This window comes from Ailuropoda melanoleuca, chromosome 11 (assembly GCF_002007445.2).
Source record: "Ailuropoda melanoleuca isolate Jingjing chromosome 11, ASM200744v2, whole genome shotgun sequence".
In the NCBI taxonomy this organism is placed as follows: Eukaryota; Metazoa; Chordata; class Mammalia; order Carnivora; family Ursidae; genus Ailuropoda; species Ailuropoda melanoleuca.
Genome location: NC_048228.1, coordinates 25341481 through 25361213, shown reverse-complemented (window position 1 = coordinate 25361213; position 19733 = coordinate 25341481). Strand labels below are relative to the sequence as shown.

General features: G+C 38.3%; 1 protein-coding gene across 6 annotated transcripts in view; it reads right to left on the bottom strand.

The window, feature by feature from the left end:
• Positions 1-19733, bottom strand: part of TBCK (TBC1 domain containing kinase) — a 205471-nt gene that overhangs the window by 2185 nt on the left and 183553 nt on the right. For all 6 annotated transcript variants that reach the window (XM_002924293.4, XM_019804927.2, XM_019804928.2 and 3 more), the window contains one exon: positions 18613-18772. In XM_002924293.4, the coding sequence (XP_002924339.1) occupies positions 18613-18772 (160 nt within the window). The remainder of the gene's footprint in view (positions 1-18612; positions 18773-19733) is intronic.

Below are 19733 nucleotides of genomic sequence, written 5' to 3'. Positions count from 1 at the left end.
AGCAGGCTCCCTGCCGAGCATGGAACCCGATGTGGGGCTACATCCTGGGACTCTAGGATTAAGACCTGAGCCAAAGGCAGACACCCAACTGACTGAGCCACCCTATATTGAACAATTTTTGATATTACTGCCCATTTATTAGTATAATGTCCCAGAAAGGGCCCATAAACTTGTTGTAACATGTTTCTGAAGCAACTTCAACGAACAGTTTGAGACCATAAACCTGGAATGAATTTGAAGGACTGATTTAAGAGGTCTTCTAGATGGCTAGCAAAACAGGACTTTGAAATGTTAACAAGACATACATACATCTTCCTGACTTGGCCCATGTTTACCTATCCAGGATCATTGGTTATCTTTCTCCATGCCTTTGACCTTATAATAAAGCAGTCCTGAACTGCTTGTCAATCCTGATAGAAATGAGTTTAGGATTCAGAGCATTTTGGTTGTGCAGATTGCCCTTTGTTGGGAACACGCACCATTTCCTACCAGCTCCTGGATACCCTTTAGTTCCTCCTCAAAAGCCCCCCACCTACCCACATCTGCCTAATTTCTACTTATTTCCCTACTCAGGCCATTTCTTCTCTACAAGCTAAGTCTCCATTACAACCCCCTCTTCTTAGCCACTAAAATACCTCAGGCAAATCTGTGTCTTTTGGTTACCATGTTTATTTAGACTGCTCATTTAAGAGCCTGCTTCCTCTACCAAACTGTAAACTCCCATAGGACAGTGAGTCTGTTCTGTTTATTTTTATCCCTAGTGCCTGGCACATGACAGGGGTTCAATATATGCTTGTTGGACTGAACCAAACCAAGACATACGACATGTAACTTGGGGCAAAAGGATGAAGGAAAGAAGGGTTTTCTCCATTCCGTCCCCCTTGGTGGTGTTCTCTTCCTCTTCCTTGGGTACTTGTGCCCTCACGTTCTTCTCAATTACTTTGTCATAACCTGATCTCAGATCCCTCAAGAAAAACGACTACCTGCTGACAGCAGTCGTGGGAGTATTTGAAGCTTAATAGTTGGTGAGGTCTCAAGCAAGAAGTCTAGACTTGATGGTTCAAAAGCTGAATGTTTTGGTCAGGATTAGTTCAAGGCCTCAACTCCAAGGATTCTGCTTTGTTGATCCAGGGGTCAAGAATGTGTTTTTGTTGTGGTGGTGGCTGTTGTTTTAAACAAACACCACTAGATGATTCTAAAGCAGGTAGTCCAAGGACAATATTTTGAAACATATCACCTAACGCCAACAAAATAAAGGTATCAGTAAGTAGGTGGAATAGATACTGCTGCACTGGGATCTTTAACAATCTTCAAAACTACTCACAGAAATGGATCTTAATACTGCTGACCCCACCGAGCTTTTCCATCATTCTCTGCAGTGCCTTAATAGATTCAAGGCTATTAACATTTCAGATCCTACATTCTTTTAGTCACCTGAAAGTATCTTTAATAGTAATTAATGTTGAAGACAAACAGTGCATCTGTATTTCAAAAGCTATCAAGTGAGCTAGACTGCTACTGTGAGCTGGTCTTCATGCTGTTCTTGCTTATTTCTCTTTGAACCTCAGTCCTGGAGAGCAGAGATGCTAGATTTATCTGCTTGGAGTCAAGTGCAGGTAGCACGGTCCCCGGTACCATATGATTACTGAGACATCTCGCTTCATTCTCCCACATGTAGCAATACAATTAACATGTAAACCGGAACTCTAAGATAAACACACTATTATCGAAAAAGATCTTGTGGATAAGCAGTCTTAGCATTCAGCACTTTCAAAACACTGTAGAAGTTGGAAAGTAAGGAAGGACCTCCTACTGTACGTTTAACCTAATCTCTCTGAAATTACGCTGTGGAGCTACGAAGAGTCCCCGTGGTTATTTTCAGGAGGGACATAACAACTAGGCTGCTGTTGAGCTGGAAATGGTAGAGGCAAAGCAGGCAGAACAGAGCACTTTGGAACACTCAGGGCGTTGCTATGTGGGAGGTCTAAGAAGAAAAGTAGAAGGAGAGTACAGGGAGACGGCAAATGGTTCGATGCTTTGAAAAGCAAGGCTGCGCTTTAGTAAAGACAAAGCGCCAGTGCTGAGTTTTCAGGTTAGGATTGTGAGTTCTGTTCTGCTTGTGGCTGCAATTACCCATGTTAAATACTGGCCCTAACAGCGGAAGCATGAGTGCATCTTTTCCACTCCTACCACGGCACGGCTTCCTCTTCTGCCTTCCTTCCTTCATTGATCAAACAGTTTAGTGAGCACCTGAGTACTAGGCACTGTGCCAGTTTTTGCAGTGCTTATAGATCAGTGGAGGAGATGGTAACAAATGACATCAAGTAGTAGGGAGATTACACAAGCAGAAGTTCAGGGTACCTCTGAATTTAACTGGGGTTAGGGCAGCTACTCCCCTCTCCCCATCCCTCATATACTGATGCGTGAAGGGAATGGGAACCCAGATGTGATGGCCACAATTGTGGATCAGATAGTATTCTCTGTGGCTATAGTCTGACAGGTTAGGGAGGAAGGAAAGGGTTGTGAATGTCCATGGGTGGTTTCCACTGTGTGCAAAAAGCCACATCACTCATGGAGAAGACCGGCGGTGGGACAGAGGAGAACCAGGCAGGTAGAGCTCAGGGTCCCATCCACCTTTCACTCTTCATCTGGCAGAGCTCTGGCAGCTTTCGGGTGTTAACACGCAGGGTACTGGACTTTGGTGATTAAGGGTCTAGAGTAGCCTGCAGCTGCGGCTCTGGGAGAGGCCTGGCTTCAAACAGAAGTCACGAACCCAGACTCACTGAGCAATATCCTCGGCAGAAGTGGCACGAAGTCATATTGGACCAGTGGCTATGGAGCTGTCAGACTCTCTGGTGCTCGTAGTCAACAGCGATACCCAGACCCATTCCAGATCAGTAATAAGTAGAATTTTGGGGGGATCTAGCTCCCACATCAGGTTTTTTATTTGTTTTGAAGCCTCGTAGGTGATTCTGTTGTATAGCCAGCATTGAGAATAATTTTACTAGATAATGGGATTCATTTGCTGGTCAGGTTTGTCTGAGACCTCAAACTGCAATTTGAAGTCCTGTGTGGAGAGCAAGTCACTTTGCACTAAAGAGGTTGTCACTGTGGGGAGAGCTGGGATTTGTGAGACCAAGTCCTATGTGGAGAGGATGGGGTTCTTCCAACTGCACAACCAGCTGAGATCTATAGGTCAACATCCCAGGTGGAGCTGGCAGGATCTGGTGTTGGCTGGGCTGGGATTTTGGGACTCAGAGATGGCAGGGGAAGCTGCATTTCTTGTGGGAAGTACTCCCATGGGGAAAAAGCAAAGCTCTTGCATTTTCGTCATTCCTCTGGTTAGTACAATCCGGTGGTGCTTTTCATTTCTAGGGCTTAGGTAGACACACCTCAAAATAGCACTGTCTGAAAGTGGCAAGCTCTTGTGGATGGCACTCCATTTTGTTTTCTCTTTCATCTTAGCTTGGATTAAGAGGCTGGCATGTTTGTCCATTGGAAGTCAAGTTCTGTTATAGGAGGAGAATGAGTGAAGGAAAGGGATATTTTGATCTGCCACAGGGTAGCGTAGCTTAACCAAGGCCAAGAAATTAAGGCTGAGTATGGGTGAGATTTAAGAGAAGCAGAGAACAGGATCATGTTGTTTCTCACTGGGTGTCCTAGGTCACAGATTTGGGTAGAACCCACAAGCAGCTAAGAAAATTTGGCTTCTGAAGATTCTGAAAGGAGCACATTGCAGGACAATTAAGTTTCTTGATGTGAAACTTTGGCCTTGTGAACTGGACAATCGCCATGTACTGACTAATACTCTGGTGAAGTTCAAACGGAGGTCCTTTTCTCTCTTCCATTTAATTGTTCATTCTTTCCCTCCAAATACTGCTAAATTTGGGATATGGATTTATTACTTTTGGTTGAACATAGAACTGAATAAGGGAACTGCAAATTATCCTGTAATGAATAACTGTAGTAATTTCATTTTCTTGGTTTTATGGATGTCAGGCTGATGCTGTATTAGTTCTATGTATCCTCTTGACCCCTGCAATTCTGAAAATATGGTGTCCATTTAATAATTCTGGCACTGGTTGGGGCTGGACTGGTACTTCACGCATATTATGTACCTAAGTTTGCCTGGACAACTCACTAAGTGTGGGATGAGATAAGATGAGAAACAGTATGGGATGATTTCTACATCTAGAGTACAGTGTGGCCTTGGGTTAAAAATAACCCAAGTGCTGTCTTGTCCTGATTATTTAAGAAATTCTGAGGTAGGGGTGCCTGGGTGGCTCAGTCATTAAGCATCTGCCTTCGGCTCAGGTCATGATCCCAGCATTCTGGGATCGAGCCTGCATGGGGCTCCCTGCTTGGCGGGAAGCCTGCTTCTCCCTCTCCCACTTGCCCTGCTTGTGTTCCTTCTCTCGCTGCCTCTCTGTCAAATAAATATATAAATAAATAAAATCTTAAAAAAAAATTCTGAGGTAATTAATAAATTTTGAGGTCTTAATCATTTGAAGGGGTCATCTCAGTGATCCCAATTAGAAACATGAGAGCTATGACAAGGAGTACTAGGAAAAGGTAGGAATGATTTACCTAATATGCCACTGATCTTTTCCCTTACTTATATAGTCAAGCGTAATTTTGAAATGTCATTTTTGTTTTGATCCTTGTGTTCCTTCCATAATCGAGATAAGTGCTCTGTCTTCTGCTAGTCTTCTGTATTTAGATATTTTATAATTAAAACTAATGTTTATTTTCTTAAGAGTACTACATAAGTTTACTTTCTTAAATAAACTACTTAAGGGAACCCATTTACACTAGTAGTAGGAATATATATTGGTTTGGTCATTATGGAAAACAGTGCAGAAGTTCCTTAAAAAATTAAAAATAGAACTACCATACGATCCAGCAATCCCACTTCTAAGTATGTATCCAAAGGAAATGAAATCTGGATTTTGGTATCTATACTCCCATGTTCATTGCAGAATTAGTCACAGTAGTCAAGATAAGGAAACAACCTATGTCCATTGATGGATAATGGATACACACACATGCGCACACACTGGAATATTTTTAAGCCATAAAAAGGAACTCCTGCCATTTGGGATAACATGGCTAAAACTGGAGGACATTATATGCTAAGTGAAGTAAACCAGACACAGAAAGACAAATACTGCAATGTTTTGCTGATACGTGGAATAAAAAATCATCAAACTCATAGAAGCAGAGAGTAGAGTGGTAGTTGCTAGGGGTGAAGGTGTTGGGGAGAGATGGACAGATGTTGGTCAAAGGGTACAAAATTTCAGTTATGCAAGATGAATAAGTCCTGGAGACTTAATGTACAGCATGGTAATTACAGTTATAAGTACAATAATACTGTATTGTTTGCTGGAAATTTGCTAAGAAAAAAAAAGAAAGAAAATGGTAACTATGTGAGGTGATGACATGTTAATTGGTTTGACTGTGGTGATCATTTCATAATGCATAAATATATCAAAACATCAAGTTGTATAACTTTAATAGATACAACTCCTATGTATCACTTATATCTCAATGCTGAAAAAAGAGTACTATGTAAGGTGTAAAACTGGTTTTCACAGTAATAACATCTAATAACAATTAGGCAGTGGCTACCTTACACTCTTATTTGACTCACAGAAGTCAAGTCAGCAGCTGGGCAAAACCAAGACGGTGAACATAAGGTCAACAATCATCTTACACCTAACCATAGGCACTTGTGACAAGTAAGGAGCTGAACTGTTAATTCCAGGGTATTAATGTAGAATGTTATATACTATAAAATGGTTAATTATGCAGTAAGAAAAAAAATGGGAGCATGTACATAAACAGCCATTATATGGTCTAGGATTTATTAAATTGAATTAATTAAATTTATTAGATCCATGTATATTTTTTAAGGATAGTTATCCTAATGTGTCTGGGATATCCACAATCCATACTATGTTGTACATTAGTCTTTTATTCTTGGACCCAATCTCTGAGATTAGGATATTTGGTAATGTAAACATTGTATCTTAAAAAAACATTTTTAATAGTTTGTGTTATATAAGGGGATATATAAATAATTGTAGTTTTTTTCTAGATAGTTGTAGTTTTCTCGTTTTAATTTTCTGTTGTCTATATAGTTTGTGTCTCCATCTCATCTCTTCCCATTCTCTCTCTCTTTACCTTTTTATTAAGAAAAATGTCAAAAAAATATAAAAATAGACAAGAATGGTATAATGAGCCCCTAGGTACCCAAAACCCAGTTTCAATAATTACAACTCAGACAATTGATTTCATTTGTTCCTCCCACCCACTCTAGCTGACCACATCCATTATTTTGATGTAAATCTCATATATAATTTAGTACATAAATATGTATCTCTGAAATAAAAATACTTAAAAAATATAACCACAGTATCATGATCATACCTAGAAAATATTCACAATAATCCTTTAATATAATTATTTAGTAAGTGTTCAAATTTCCAATTACATAATAAATGTCATCTTTTCATCCATTCATCCATCTATCCATCATCTACTTATCTATATATACAATCTGTTTATTTGTATCAGGATCCAAACAAGGTTCACACATGTGACTGATGGATGGCTTTTGTATCTCCTGTAATCTATATATTTGTTCTATCCCTTCATTTCTTTGCAGAAAGCCTATTCTCTCTTGAATCTACTCCAATCAGACTTTTGTCTCCATCACTTCCCTAAAATACTCTTTAAAAAGCACAGCAATAATCTCCATTTTGTCACACTGCCAAATCCAATTTTTAAGACTCATTTGAATCCGACTTGACCTATCAGCATCATCTGACACAGTTGATTATACCTTCCTCTTTTCAAAACTCTCTTCTGTTGGTCTTCAATAGGTCAACCTATCCTACTTCTCTTACCTCACTAGCTGATCTTTCTAGTCTCCTTTGGTACATTTTCCTGTCTTCCTGACTTCTGTCCCATTGCTGTCTTCTGACTTCTCTTCTCCATCTCAATTCATCCCCTAAGTGATTTCATCTAGTCCCATGGCTCTAAGTCCCATCTATACACTGATGACTTTAAATTTCTGTCTTTAGCCTCTTCTCTGAACTCAAAACTCAAGACCCTGTTTCCTCAATATCTCCACTTAGATGTCTAATAAGCTTCCCAAACTTAACAGTTTCAAAGGAAAACACTTGATTTCTGCTCCGTCTCTACCTCTAAACTCCTGCTGAAGTCTTCCCCATCTCAGAAAATAGCAACTTTACTCTTCCAGTTGTTCAAGCGATAAACCTGGATAGGATATATACTTCTTTTTCTCCTCTACCAAAGTAGGGTGTAGTCTCTACCTTTCAAAACATACTCAGAACCTAATCACTTCTCACCACCTCTGCTATTGTCACACAAGCCCAAGCAGTCACTATTTCTTACATAGATTAATCTACATACTATACTAACTGATCTCTTCTATGTCCACCCTTGCCCCAATGGTCTATTCAGCACACAACGTGAGTGATCCTTTATGTCAGTCAGATCACATAACCTCTCTTTTCAAAGCATTTTAATGGCCTCTTGGTTTTATTTATTTATTTTTTCAGAATAAAATCTTAAGTCTTTACCATCATCTATGAGGTCCTACGTGAGCTGCCAATGTGCAAACCCTTCCTCCACTCCCCATCCACAGCCCCTTTAATCTTATCTCCTAGTCCAAGTTACCATCACCTCTTACTTAGATTAGAGCAATAACTTCTTGTCTGACTGCTTCTGTCCTCATTGCCTACAGTCTTTCATTATGTGGAGCTCTAATGATTCTATTAAAATAAAAGTCAGATCATACAAAACCCTTTGTTTTCCATGTTCTAGTGGCTTCCCATCTCACTCCAAAGAAGGGCTTCCCCGCTCATCTTATAAAGAAAATTAGCTACCACCACTCCTACTTTATTTTTTATTTCAGCATTTATAACCCCTTGATAAATATTTACTGACTGTCTCTCCCAATATATTGCGAGCTCCATGAAAATAGTGACTTTGTTTTACTTATTACTGTTTCTCCAATGACCAGAACAGTGCCTAATGTGTAGTATTTGCTCTGATATCTACTGAAAACTGACTCATTCATTCGACAAATACTTTCTGAGCCTCTACAGTGTGTCAGGAAGCATGCGTGGCACTGGTTAAACCGCTTTACTGCCAGTGCAGGAGGGGGAAAGGGTTTTAGGCAAATAGTAAGGAAACTATCTAATTGGATCTGGTAAGAGCCAAAAACCATGTTCTCTTATTCTTCACTAACAGGGTCTTTGCTCAACTCTTGTGTAAGCTGAAAGAGGTAAGATGAGTTCTAAAAATTATGTTTTTAAAAGGCATCTATACAAGAAAAACACAATTTATACAAAAAAGTATTGATGATGAAGTTTATAAATATGTAAATAATACACTCCTGTGTAATAATTTGCTGTAGCATTCCACAGAGCAGTCGGATGAGAGTTAATTTCATTTCCAGTTCACTTCCATAGTTTAGGGATTGAAATAGATAAAAGAATTTGAAAAGGATGCAGTGGAAGGTTTACTTTCTACTCTTGGGCTCCATGCTTACTTCTTAGCCTCTGTTCTGAAATAAGCTTGGCAATTTTTAGAGGTATGTGGACCACTCAAGACATATGTGAAAAACAAGGTAAGTTAATATTTTCATATGCAATTATAAATTTCTCTTTTTTTTCTTATATGTAATTCTAAGAAAATCTCATGGGGATTAAAGGAAGAGAATTTACATTTTTTTAAAGTATACATTTTGATTAGAAATGGCAAGAAAGGTAAATATTTCCTGAAGGCAGGGGCGCCTGGGTGGTGCAGTTGTTTAAGCATCCAACTCTTGCTTTCAGCTCTGGTCAGGGCAGTGAGATAAAGCCCTCTGTTGGGCTCTGTGCTCAGTGGGGAGTCTCTTTCTCCCTCTTCCTATGCCCCTCCCCCTGCTCTAAAATAAATAAACAAATCTTTTAAAAAAATTTTCTGAAGGCGCATGATATCTCAGCATACTATAAGCTAGTGCAACTTCTATTTCATTATTTGCTTTGTTGAAATCCCAATAACAGACTTTTTCCCCTTCACATGTCAAAATGGTGTTTTCCTTCCTTCTCTTCTATTTTCCTCTTATCTTTTTCTCTTTGTTGATCTCCTCGACCAATCATGTGCACTAAAGCAATTTTTCTTTTTACTGTATAAGCTAGTTTATAATGGAGACAATGGATTTTTACAATTTCCTGAAACAAATTTAAGTTATATTAGTTTTGACAGTCTGTTGTTGAGCCCATCACCAGGAATTTGTCTTCCATTCTGGAATAATGCATTTATAAGCTATTAAATTTAATTATAAGAAAGAAGAACCCTACTTTTTTCTGTGTTGTAAAATACTAAGTGCTTATTTCATAAGTGGAAGGATTCCATGTGTATACACATCCTGTTTTAACTCTCTGAATTCTGGTCTGAACCTCTAAATCCTTAATTGATGTTTTTATACTCATGTCCCATTAGGACTTCAAACTCAGTATGTCCAAAATTCATCACGGTCCTTCCAAATCTATTTTCTCTTCCTTATCTCTGTTAAAGCTATCAACAAGCTCCCGAAAAACCCAATCTGGAAATTTTAAGGTTATGTTTGACTTAAAAAAAAATTTTTTTTTAAAATTTAAATTCAATTAGCCAAGGTATATTTTGGACTTTTGACTTTGGCTCCATGTTCATTTAGGCACAAAGCTGTGTCAGTTCTCTCTGTATCTTGGATTCATTCCTTCTTTCCCATTCCTCTGTTCCTACTCCATTTTAGATGCTAATTACTCTTGAATTAGTTCCTAAATGGTTCTCGTGCTTTTAGCCTTTCCTTTTCCATTTGCCTGGCACTCTGCGGCCTACGCAGAGCAATATGGAGGCCCTCAGGAAGTCCCGAGACCCCTAACACTATTGTGTAGAGAGTTTTTCCTTCCTAAGGGCTATGGGCCTTAGGGAAGGTGACCTGTGGATCCTTTCCAAGGAATAGCTTGCTTCTCTATAGCCAGGAAGGACTACATATAGTACCCAGAAGTCCTTACTGAAAATTTCATTTAATAATAAGGCTGAAGTTTCTTTGTATTTTAAGGACAAAAGAAATTCTTCATTTTAGATTTATGCTTGCTTATTCTTTATATAAATACATGCATTTATTTACATGTACATTAAAGATTAATGAGAAGACTGTCTCTTAGTGTCCTGAATAAAGTAAGAGAAGATAGTGACAGAATGTTATCAGATGCCTTGAATCACATAATAAAAGCAGTGAAGCCATTTCACCAATGTCCTTTTGAAAGTTGCAAGGCTTTGGCTATCAGTCTCAGACAAACTCTCATTTCCTTTTCTAGCAGCCAGGAGAGCTTTGCTAAATGGGAGCTTAGAAACTATTTAGGCCCCGGGAGATTACAAGCTTGAGACAAGATCAGCGTAAAGGTAGACTCTGGGAAGAACCTAGCATTGAAATAGACTGGGAACATAAAGAGAGTGAAATTCTTTAATGGTCTCTGTTTTTTTGGTGTTTAAAAATTTCTATTTTATTGGGATCAAGGGCAAAGGAGAGGGAAGATGCTAAAAGTAATTTGCCCAATGACTTTCTAAAATGCAGCTGATAGTATCACTTTCCTTCTTAAAAACCTTTAAGAGTGCCCCACTGCTAAATGTAAACTCCTCAGTACAGCATTCAAGGCCATATATTTCCAGACTCTTCTCCTAGCTTTCCAGCTTCTCTATAGTTAATATGCTCTTCAAAGAAGCCCCGTGCTTTCCAATCAGCATGTGCTATTTCCTTTGCCTGGAATGTTTCCTCCTGACTATGGCTTTCCTCCCAATACATGTCCTTACTGAAATTCTACTCATAATTCAAGGTCTATTATCAACTTCTCCATGAAGCTTTAGGAACCCTTCATTTAACTGGAAGACATTTCTTCCTTCTTATTGATTTTCTAGAACTTTAATTACAAATTTCACACAGCACATGCTACATTCTGCTTTGAGTTTTAATTGGTTGTATACATGTCTTATCTTCCTAACTAGACTGTAAGTTTTTTGAGGGCAAGGGACTATGTCTTTCTCCTTTCTGTTTCCTCATAATAGTTTCCATCACTTAAGCACTTAATGTTTGTTGTCTTGAATTAAACTAGTAGCCGATATTAGTATTTTTTCTTTTGCCTTCCTCTTTTCACTAATTTCTGCAAATGTGCTGTCCCTAGCAAACTATTATTTTTCATGTGTTTATTCATTAACTTAGTCATTAATTCAAATATCAAATATTTACTGAGTGCTTTCTACTTCAAAGGCACAATTCCAAGAGCTGGGGGTACAACAATGAATATAATATAATCCTTGTCCTCAATGAGCTTGGAGTTTAGTTGGAGATGCAGAGAAGTGAAGAGGCAATTAAAATGCCACTTGATAAAATGCGATATAGAGCCATGATTTATGGTTGTACAAATTGTGCTTTGCATAAAGAACCTGGAAAAGGGGTAAGTGGAGCATGAAATGTAGATCCTCTCCTTTCCAAACTTTGTGCCCTTACATGGTGCTGTGTTCCACTAAGGGAAGGATGGTTTTTATCTAACGCACACAGAGGTTCTATATATGATAGTGGTCCCAATGTCATTATAAAACTAAAAGATATCCTATGAGCACTTGGGAAGGGTACTTAGCCCCAGACTTGAGGAGTTAAGAAAGAGTTTCCTTGAAGAAATGGTATATAAACAGCTTTTTAAGACAAATGGGAATCACCCAGGTAAACAGAAGTGGGAAGAATTCTCCAAATAGAGAGAAGTACAAAAAGGCAGTATACAGGAACTGCAAGTAGTTAATTATGGCTGGAATCTAAGAGGCTGAGGGAAGAGCAGTGAGGGATGAACTTGGAAAACAAAGCAGAGTCCAGATCATGAAAGGCCTTATAGATCGTGAGTAGGATTTGAATTTGATTTCGAAGGCAACAGAAAGTCACAGAGGCATTTTGACAATGATCCGACTTACATTTCAAAAAGCTCACCTTAGTTGTGGGGTAAAACTGGGGGAAGGGGATTGAAGGCGGGGGCATGAGAAGTCAGGCATGAGGTACTGGTGATCCGCGTTAAGACAGGTGGGTAGTAGGGATGAGAGAATTCCAGACCTAGCTAGCAGGGTGATAAGACAAATGATAATTTTCTATATAATTTGTTGTCACTAGTCAAGAATGTGAGATAATTCACTATTTCGTTCAAACAGACTGGGTGGTCTGGAGAAAAGAGTAGGAACTTTGTAGTTAGCACAGAGTTTGCATCAGGGTTCTGCCACTGGTTAGTTGTGGGATCTTGGGTAAGTCACTTAGCTTTTTTGGCCTTAGTGTCCTCACCTGTTAAATACGTAATAATAATACACTTGAACAGTATACTTACAGTGTTGTTGGGAGGATTAAATTAGATATTGTATGTATAAGTGCTTGATTCATAGTAAATACTATAAGCTAGTTTCCTTCTTTCCTCTCTTACTCTTTCTCCTGTTGATCCATTGATAGGAGAGCCATTTACAACACCTCACAATTGTACAGATTTAGACTTAAACAGCAGATTTGTCCCCAAATGGAACGTAAGGTAGGGTTTACAGTGTTTATGATGAACTGTTTATAATAGAGCACTAAGGTATACTAGTAACTCTTACTGTTTACTGGGTTACACATACTTTTAGCAATTAGATGAAAGCTATGGATCTATTTTCTTTCAAAAAGTGACACATATGTATAACATTTTACAGGTAATTTTAATTAGTTCAAAGACTTTCTAAAACTCAAGATGGACTCTTGGTTTAAAAGTTTTACTTTATACTAATCTATTTAATTTTTAATTTATGATAGTTGATAGTGTTTATCCATATGGCAATTGGGGTCTTCCCGTAGATTTACAGATTAGGTTAAACAATAGCTTATACTTTCAAACAAGCCCTCTTAGGAATGGCTATGTGGAATGTTTTTTTTGAAGTTGACATTAAAAAAAATAGGAGAAAACGTTTTTAGACATGACATAAAAGCTTTTTTGCAAACAGTTCTTATTCTAATAGAAAAAAGCATACTGACCCATATTAGAGGATAAGCCTCTTCTGATAAAATTCCATCATCTAATACCATCATGTATCAGGAGCTCTAGTGAGCCTTGTGGTACATTTTCCTTTGATCTGTGATATTTGGGACCAGAATTTCAGCAACAATCATTTATCAACTTATGTTTATAGTAGACAACTGAGAACAGTAAACCCATCCTGTGTCTCAGCCACTGGCCATATTACACACAGTATACTATACTCTGAAAAGAATGTATACAATAAAAACTCAGATTCGAAACAGTTAGGGCTATGATGGATCACAGCCAAGTTCCAACCTCTGTAGGTCAAGCGGGAGGGCAACTATGGTTAGTTTGTTATTCAGCCACGAACATTCCTGTGGCAAGGAGTAATTAATTAAATGGTGGGCTGTGGAGGGCAGGGTGGATATGTAGAATAACACATCCTAAAACAAGATAACTTTCATCTTGTGACAGGTCATGAATATAGGTGCCAGAGATCATAAGATTCAGATGATGACTTGGCAGTTTTTCCTGAAAACTGGAAATGAGTTCCCTTTGTCTTTTTAAAAACTGCTTGTACATATAACACATCCAGTAGAGATGTTTAAAAAACAAAGTCTGGTTAGGTGTTTTAAGGCTCTCTTTACTACCACTCCCACACTACTTTTTACTTCACAAAACCTTTGAAAAGCTATGAGAACAGGGACTCTATAGGGCAGGCTGTAGCTGGGTGGTCCTTTAAAGTACGTTATCCTCCATCATTTAACAAATGCAGAGCTACACAGAAGACTTTTCACTGTTACTTGTAAGCCTCATATTATGTCTAGTGAGTTCAAGTCTCGCTAGCATCTAAAATGTTTCCTTATAATCTGATATAAACCCACAGACCAAAACATTTGCTGACAAGAAGGCAAAGAATAAGCCAGGAAGAAAGCCAAGTTTAACCATAGCCAGTGCTTATGGGTCCAAGAAGACCAAGAAAGAATTCCTTGCATATTTGGGACTCATAAAAGAGATTCACTTCCTATTCTTTACCAAAATGCTTGAGGCGCAAGTATAAAGAGGCCTAATACATTTTTGGACAGGTAAGAGATCTCATAGAAAGTGGTTTAAAAATATTATATTAATCTGAAGAACTAGGTAGATATTATTTGGAGCCAGGGAAGTTTACTATGGGGACAACACAGGCTGAATTGGCTGAAAGTGTTTTCAGAGTCACCCGGTCCCCTCTGAACACTCTTGCCATGGGGCTGAGAGTGTGGAAGCCTCCCACCACTGCAGTACAGACTGACTTCCAACCTAACATCCCCAAACCAAATAACACTGGCCTGCAAGGGAGGGTAAACAAACACAACTGGACTATTATCTTATCTAAAAAAGAATAGTTGCCATGGCACACTTTCCTATTACAAATCTGATTATCTGCAGTTGATAACAGATGCCGTAATTGTAAATTTAATTCCTATATGCCGTGTATAGAAAGTATCAGGCACTCACACTGTTCAGTCATAGAACCTCCACAAAAATCATCTCTCGTCTAAGTTTCTGAATCAACTGTTATTCATAAATATCTGTTTGGCTCTTTTCTATTTTGTTTTGTTTTGTTTTGCTTTAAAGGAAAGAATTATAGCAATAACAGCACACATGGCTTATTATTGCCACCGTCTCTTATGTTCTCAGATGAACATTTCTTTTGATGACAAAAGAAAAGCACTGATTTTATGCCAAGAGTATACCATTTTAAGGGAAAGACAAGATGTTCCTAATATTTTCCAAAGGGTTGACAGACAAAGTGAAATGCAAAGATTCCTTCAATTTCTTTCTTTGATAACCTTTTGAATGTGGCACACTGGCAGGATTGAAATTTTAGTGGTTTTATAGCCACAAAATAAAATCCGGGTAGGGTAATTATTTATAAAGTCTTATGCATTTCAGTGACTAACACAGCAATATGATGTTTACAGTTTTTCTGAAGGACTTACTAAAGGTAGAGAAACACCAACTTTCATTTTGTTCTGGTCCCTGTTGTTGGCCATTTTCTAGTCCAACAGCCATCACTAGCTCTAGGGTTGGATCTCACTACATTCTTTCCCCACAGGGGAGAAAAAAAGTAACCAATAACACATTAAAGCACGCCACTGTGCTGTTAACATTCTCCTTAAACGTTATAATTTACTTCTGGGAAAGAGGTGTATGCACGGTGGTATTTTGCCCAGCAGATACCTGAGACTTTGACCTTAGGTTGGAAGTGTGGTGGTGTGATGGTGGCTGTATCAAAATAACCCAAACGTTTCCCCTTAGGTAATATTTGATTAATGTTAAAAATCAAAATTTCCTTTAATCTGAGTAATCTGCTCAAGGATATAACAATGCTCCTTCTTGTGAGGTCATTTAATCTGTAATTTGAATAGTAGATTTATCTCTGTTTCCCCCTATTGATCTGAATATACACAGGTTTATACATGAGCTCTCTGAGATTAATTCAACACATTTCAGTTTTGTAAGAGGTATCTTTTATGATACTTTCTGTACAGATCACGCTAGCATGTTTTCCTTCCATGCCCAAGAAATCTAATTCCAGTTTAGCAATCAAAGATGCAGTTTCTCATGTGAGTTTTAAAAGATGATTATCTCTGCAGTGAGACAAGAATGAGACCTTGCCATCTTTTTCATTTCAAATGTTACACGAAGCCTGAGTTGATTTTATCCTTGTTTTGACAGAGAGCTCTTCCTACTCCCATTAACCCTACCAACATATACAGTCTGCGTTTGTTTAGCTTGTCAAATTAAACTTAGTCACACGGCAGCAAGGATCAGCACAAAATCTGACCCACCCTTGGAAAAGCAGTACACAGTTCAGAGACTCAGGATTCCACTTCACTCACTTGAGACTGACAACCTGACATTCCTTGATGCTGACATGGCATTGTTCTCAGAATATCTGGATGTGCTCAATTATATAATAGCTCACTGCTTTATTTAACCTATAGTATAAGGTGAATTAAAGATTACCTGACAAGTGAGATTCAGTAGGACTTAGTACGGAGAAGCCCTATGTGGTACTCTAAATTAAGATCTTTGTAGTCCTCCATTTTTGCCCTGTTCAGGGGGAAAGCAATGTTTTAGCTAGATAAGAAATGGCAGATTCTAAAGGTCTCCTGGTGTATTTAATGTGGTAGCTAGGCCAAATACAAGAGACTTATGAAGTAGTAATAAATTGCTAATCAATTGTAATTACAGCAAAGAGTTAATGAATACATAAGTAAAATGGGATCATATATCTTCCTATTATAGTTAGTCAGATACACAAATAAGCTGTAATTCTCAGATCCGTTTTGCCCTCTGCTATGTCATTTTAGACAATATATTCAATACACTTGGCCATTATAGAGGAAATCCTTCATATTTGTATCACAAAAGACACTCTAGTCCTAATTTGTATGTCAAATGGGTGATTTTAATACTGTCACACACAAGATAAGTGGCTCATTGTTTTTCTTTCTTGCAGTTGCTGAATGATATTTTGCTATTTGTTAAATTAAATGCTAAGAGCTCTTTTCTTTTATTGAGCTATAGTCTATTTTACTTAATATTTTTATTTGTTGGATTTTCAGTTTAGCTCTTTTACTAGATCTTAACAGAAGATGTAAAACTGGAAAAATTACAATCAGCATCTACTGTTTTGTAAGTAAAAAACTCCCTAGTCCAAAGAGGGGTTTGACATAAAAACCATAAACTTTTGCAAAGATAATCTGTAACTGTGCTGTAACTAGAACTGGCACCTCGGCTTTCTTTCCACAGCGTTCAACTGGGACTCTCTCATTCTTTTCAAAGTAGGGCTCTGCCAGCTGCAGTGCGCTGATTTCAACTTAGAAGAAAACCTGTTACTTGCTTGGAAACCAGTGTGTGTGTGTGTGTGTGTGTGTGTGTGTGTGTGTGTGTGTGTGTTAATACTTAGAAGGGGAAAAGATGAGCCCTGACCAGAAGAGCTCTTATGAAAGAATCTCCACTACTGTTTGACCACAAACTGCAGGGCTCAGATGAACTGGGGACAGCAGGGTAATCCAAACATATCAAACTGTAGAACTTTTTAAAAATTGCTATTTTGACCATTGTGAGGTGTACAGCTCAGTGGCATTAGGTACATTCACAGTAGTGTACAACTGTCACCACTAGTTATTCCCAGAATTTCTTATCATCCCAGGCAGAAACTCTGTCATTAAGAAAAACTCCCATCCTCTCCTCTCTCAGCCCTCAAGAACACTAATTTACTTTCTGTCTCCATGAATTTGCCTATTCTAGATGGTTCATTTAAGTGGAATCAAAGAATATTCGTCCTTTTGTGTTTGGCTTACTCCAACTTAGCGTGATGTTTTTACGGTTCATCCACGTTGTAGCATGTATCAGAATTTCATTCCTTTTTAAGGCTGAATAATATTACACTATATGTATATACCACATTCTGTTTATTCATTCATCTGTTGATAGATACTTGGGTTGTTTCCACCTTTTGGCTATAGTGGTGCTATAAACACTGGCATACAAGTATGTATCTATTTGAGCTCTTGTTTACTATTCTTTTGGGTATTTACATAAGAATGGACTTGCTGGTCATAATGTAATGACCAATAAGCCCATGAATACTTGACATCATTAGCCTTTAGTGAAATGCAAATCACAACCACGATGACATACCACTTCACACCCAACTGTTGGCAAGGGTATGGAGAGACTGGAAAGAAATTCTGGCTCAAGGCTGGTAGGAATGTAAAATGATGCAACTCTTTGTTCTCTTTTCTTCTCTCTCTCTCTCTTTTTAAGATTTTATTTATTTATTTGTGAGAGAGACAGAGCACAAGCAGGGAGAGAGAGCACAAGGGGCAGGCAGAGGGAGAGGCAGGCTCCCTACTGAGCAGACAGCTTGATGCGGAGCTCCATCCCAGGACCCTGGGATCATGATCTGAGTCAAAGGCAGACGCTTAACAGGCTGAGCCACCAGGCACCCTGTACTCTTTGTTTTATTTTCAATTTGCTTAAAACACAGAGAAGAGGGAAGACATTTTATTTTTTCATATAATCCTTATATCTGAAAGTTGATACCCTTCCAGAATATCATCAAAAAGCTTTGAGCCTATAGTACACAAAATCCCCAGATTCAATAAATTCTATCATGATCAGCTTTCAGAGCCCCCAATCAAGCCCCAGTGTGCTTCTCCCATGGAAGGAATTGAAGTTACTGCTATACAATTTCAGAAAGAAGTTCAAAAACAAAAACAAAACCAAGAAAACATCTTAGGCTATCATTTGGATCTTTCTCAGTTTACTACTGATATTGATGTTGCACGCTGAGGAAAAAGTGTTAATTCTTTTACTGGGAAAAGGTGAACAAACTCATCAGTGTAAGAATGTAGTCAGAAATTCAAAGTTCATTTGATTTGTGACCAGCTCCTGAAGAAATACACTCTTTGACAAACCATTATGATAGGTAGATAACACATCACTATGTGCGTATGACGTTTCTAACCACACTTACCTCTGCTGTGTGCTTTGCCACATGCCCCACGATGACAATGACCTTCCCTTTGAAGCTCTGGAGCACAGTAGTGAAAGGGCCCTGGGTAAGTTCCCCTTCTGCCGTGAAGGCAGCACTGAATGGAATGTTGATGCTGCCTGAAATATGACCCCGAATAAAACTGGGAAGGAAAGATTAAGGAAAACATTTATTTGTGTTAGACTTGAGTGTATGAGGGAAACTCACAGAGGGAATTGATTCACAGAAGACAGTACATTAAAATCAAATACAGAGATCAGATTTAAAAATTCCCTGAGCAGACGAAACTAGTTCAGTCATAGAAGCAAATTTTAGTTTGGCTTATTTCGCAAGACAAGTGAAGCTAACTTAACCTTGGTCACTTCTTGCTTATGCCTCTGAAAATCATAAACAAAACTTAAACTGTTGTCCCAAATTGATATGAGGTAACCCCTAACCAATTCCCTTTCATTTAAGAAAATTCTAATACTGTAACCAAACTGAGAAATAAACAGTCACTGCCTCCACATTGTATAAGCCGCTTTATAACAATATACCCTTGAGCCTCCCTCCACGTTTTCGTTCCAGCGCTCCTCATTTGTAGACTGTTTTTTTGGTACGTGCACGATAAGCTTTTACTAACGACTACTTCGGTGATTCATTGGCTTTACTTCTGGTTTTTATTTTTTCCCCTGAACTTTCAACAGTTCTTAACATCTTGAACGCTCACACGAGTATTTTATCTAGTTAAATATGAAAACGGAATGGAAAAAAGAAAGGACGAAGATGAGTAGAAAATTTAAAGAAGACTCCTCTGACTAAAGGAAGTATTGCAGAAGTGATCAGATGCAGCAAATCAATGGCAATCCCACGGGTTGCACAATATTCATGGCTTTCAGTTCATTACTATAACCATGATTATTTTACAGCTCTGAAAGTAATATAGTCAATCAGAAATTCTTAGACCTAACTTGATACTGCAAAACTATCTACTTTGGGCAAGTGACTGCTAAACAGGACTCTCTTTAGAGTTGTTAGGTGATTAGCATTGATTGGAAACCCTTCTGTTGTTGGCCATTTCTCAAGTGAACTTAGCTGACATTTCCATTCTTTCCAATTTCAGG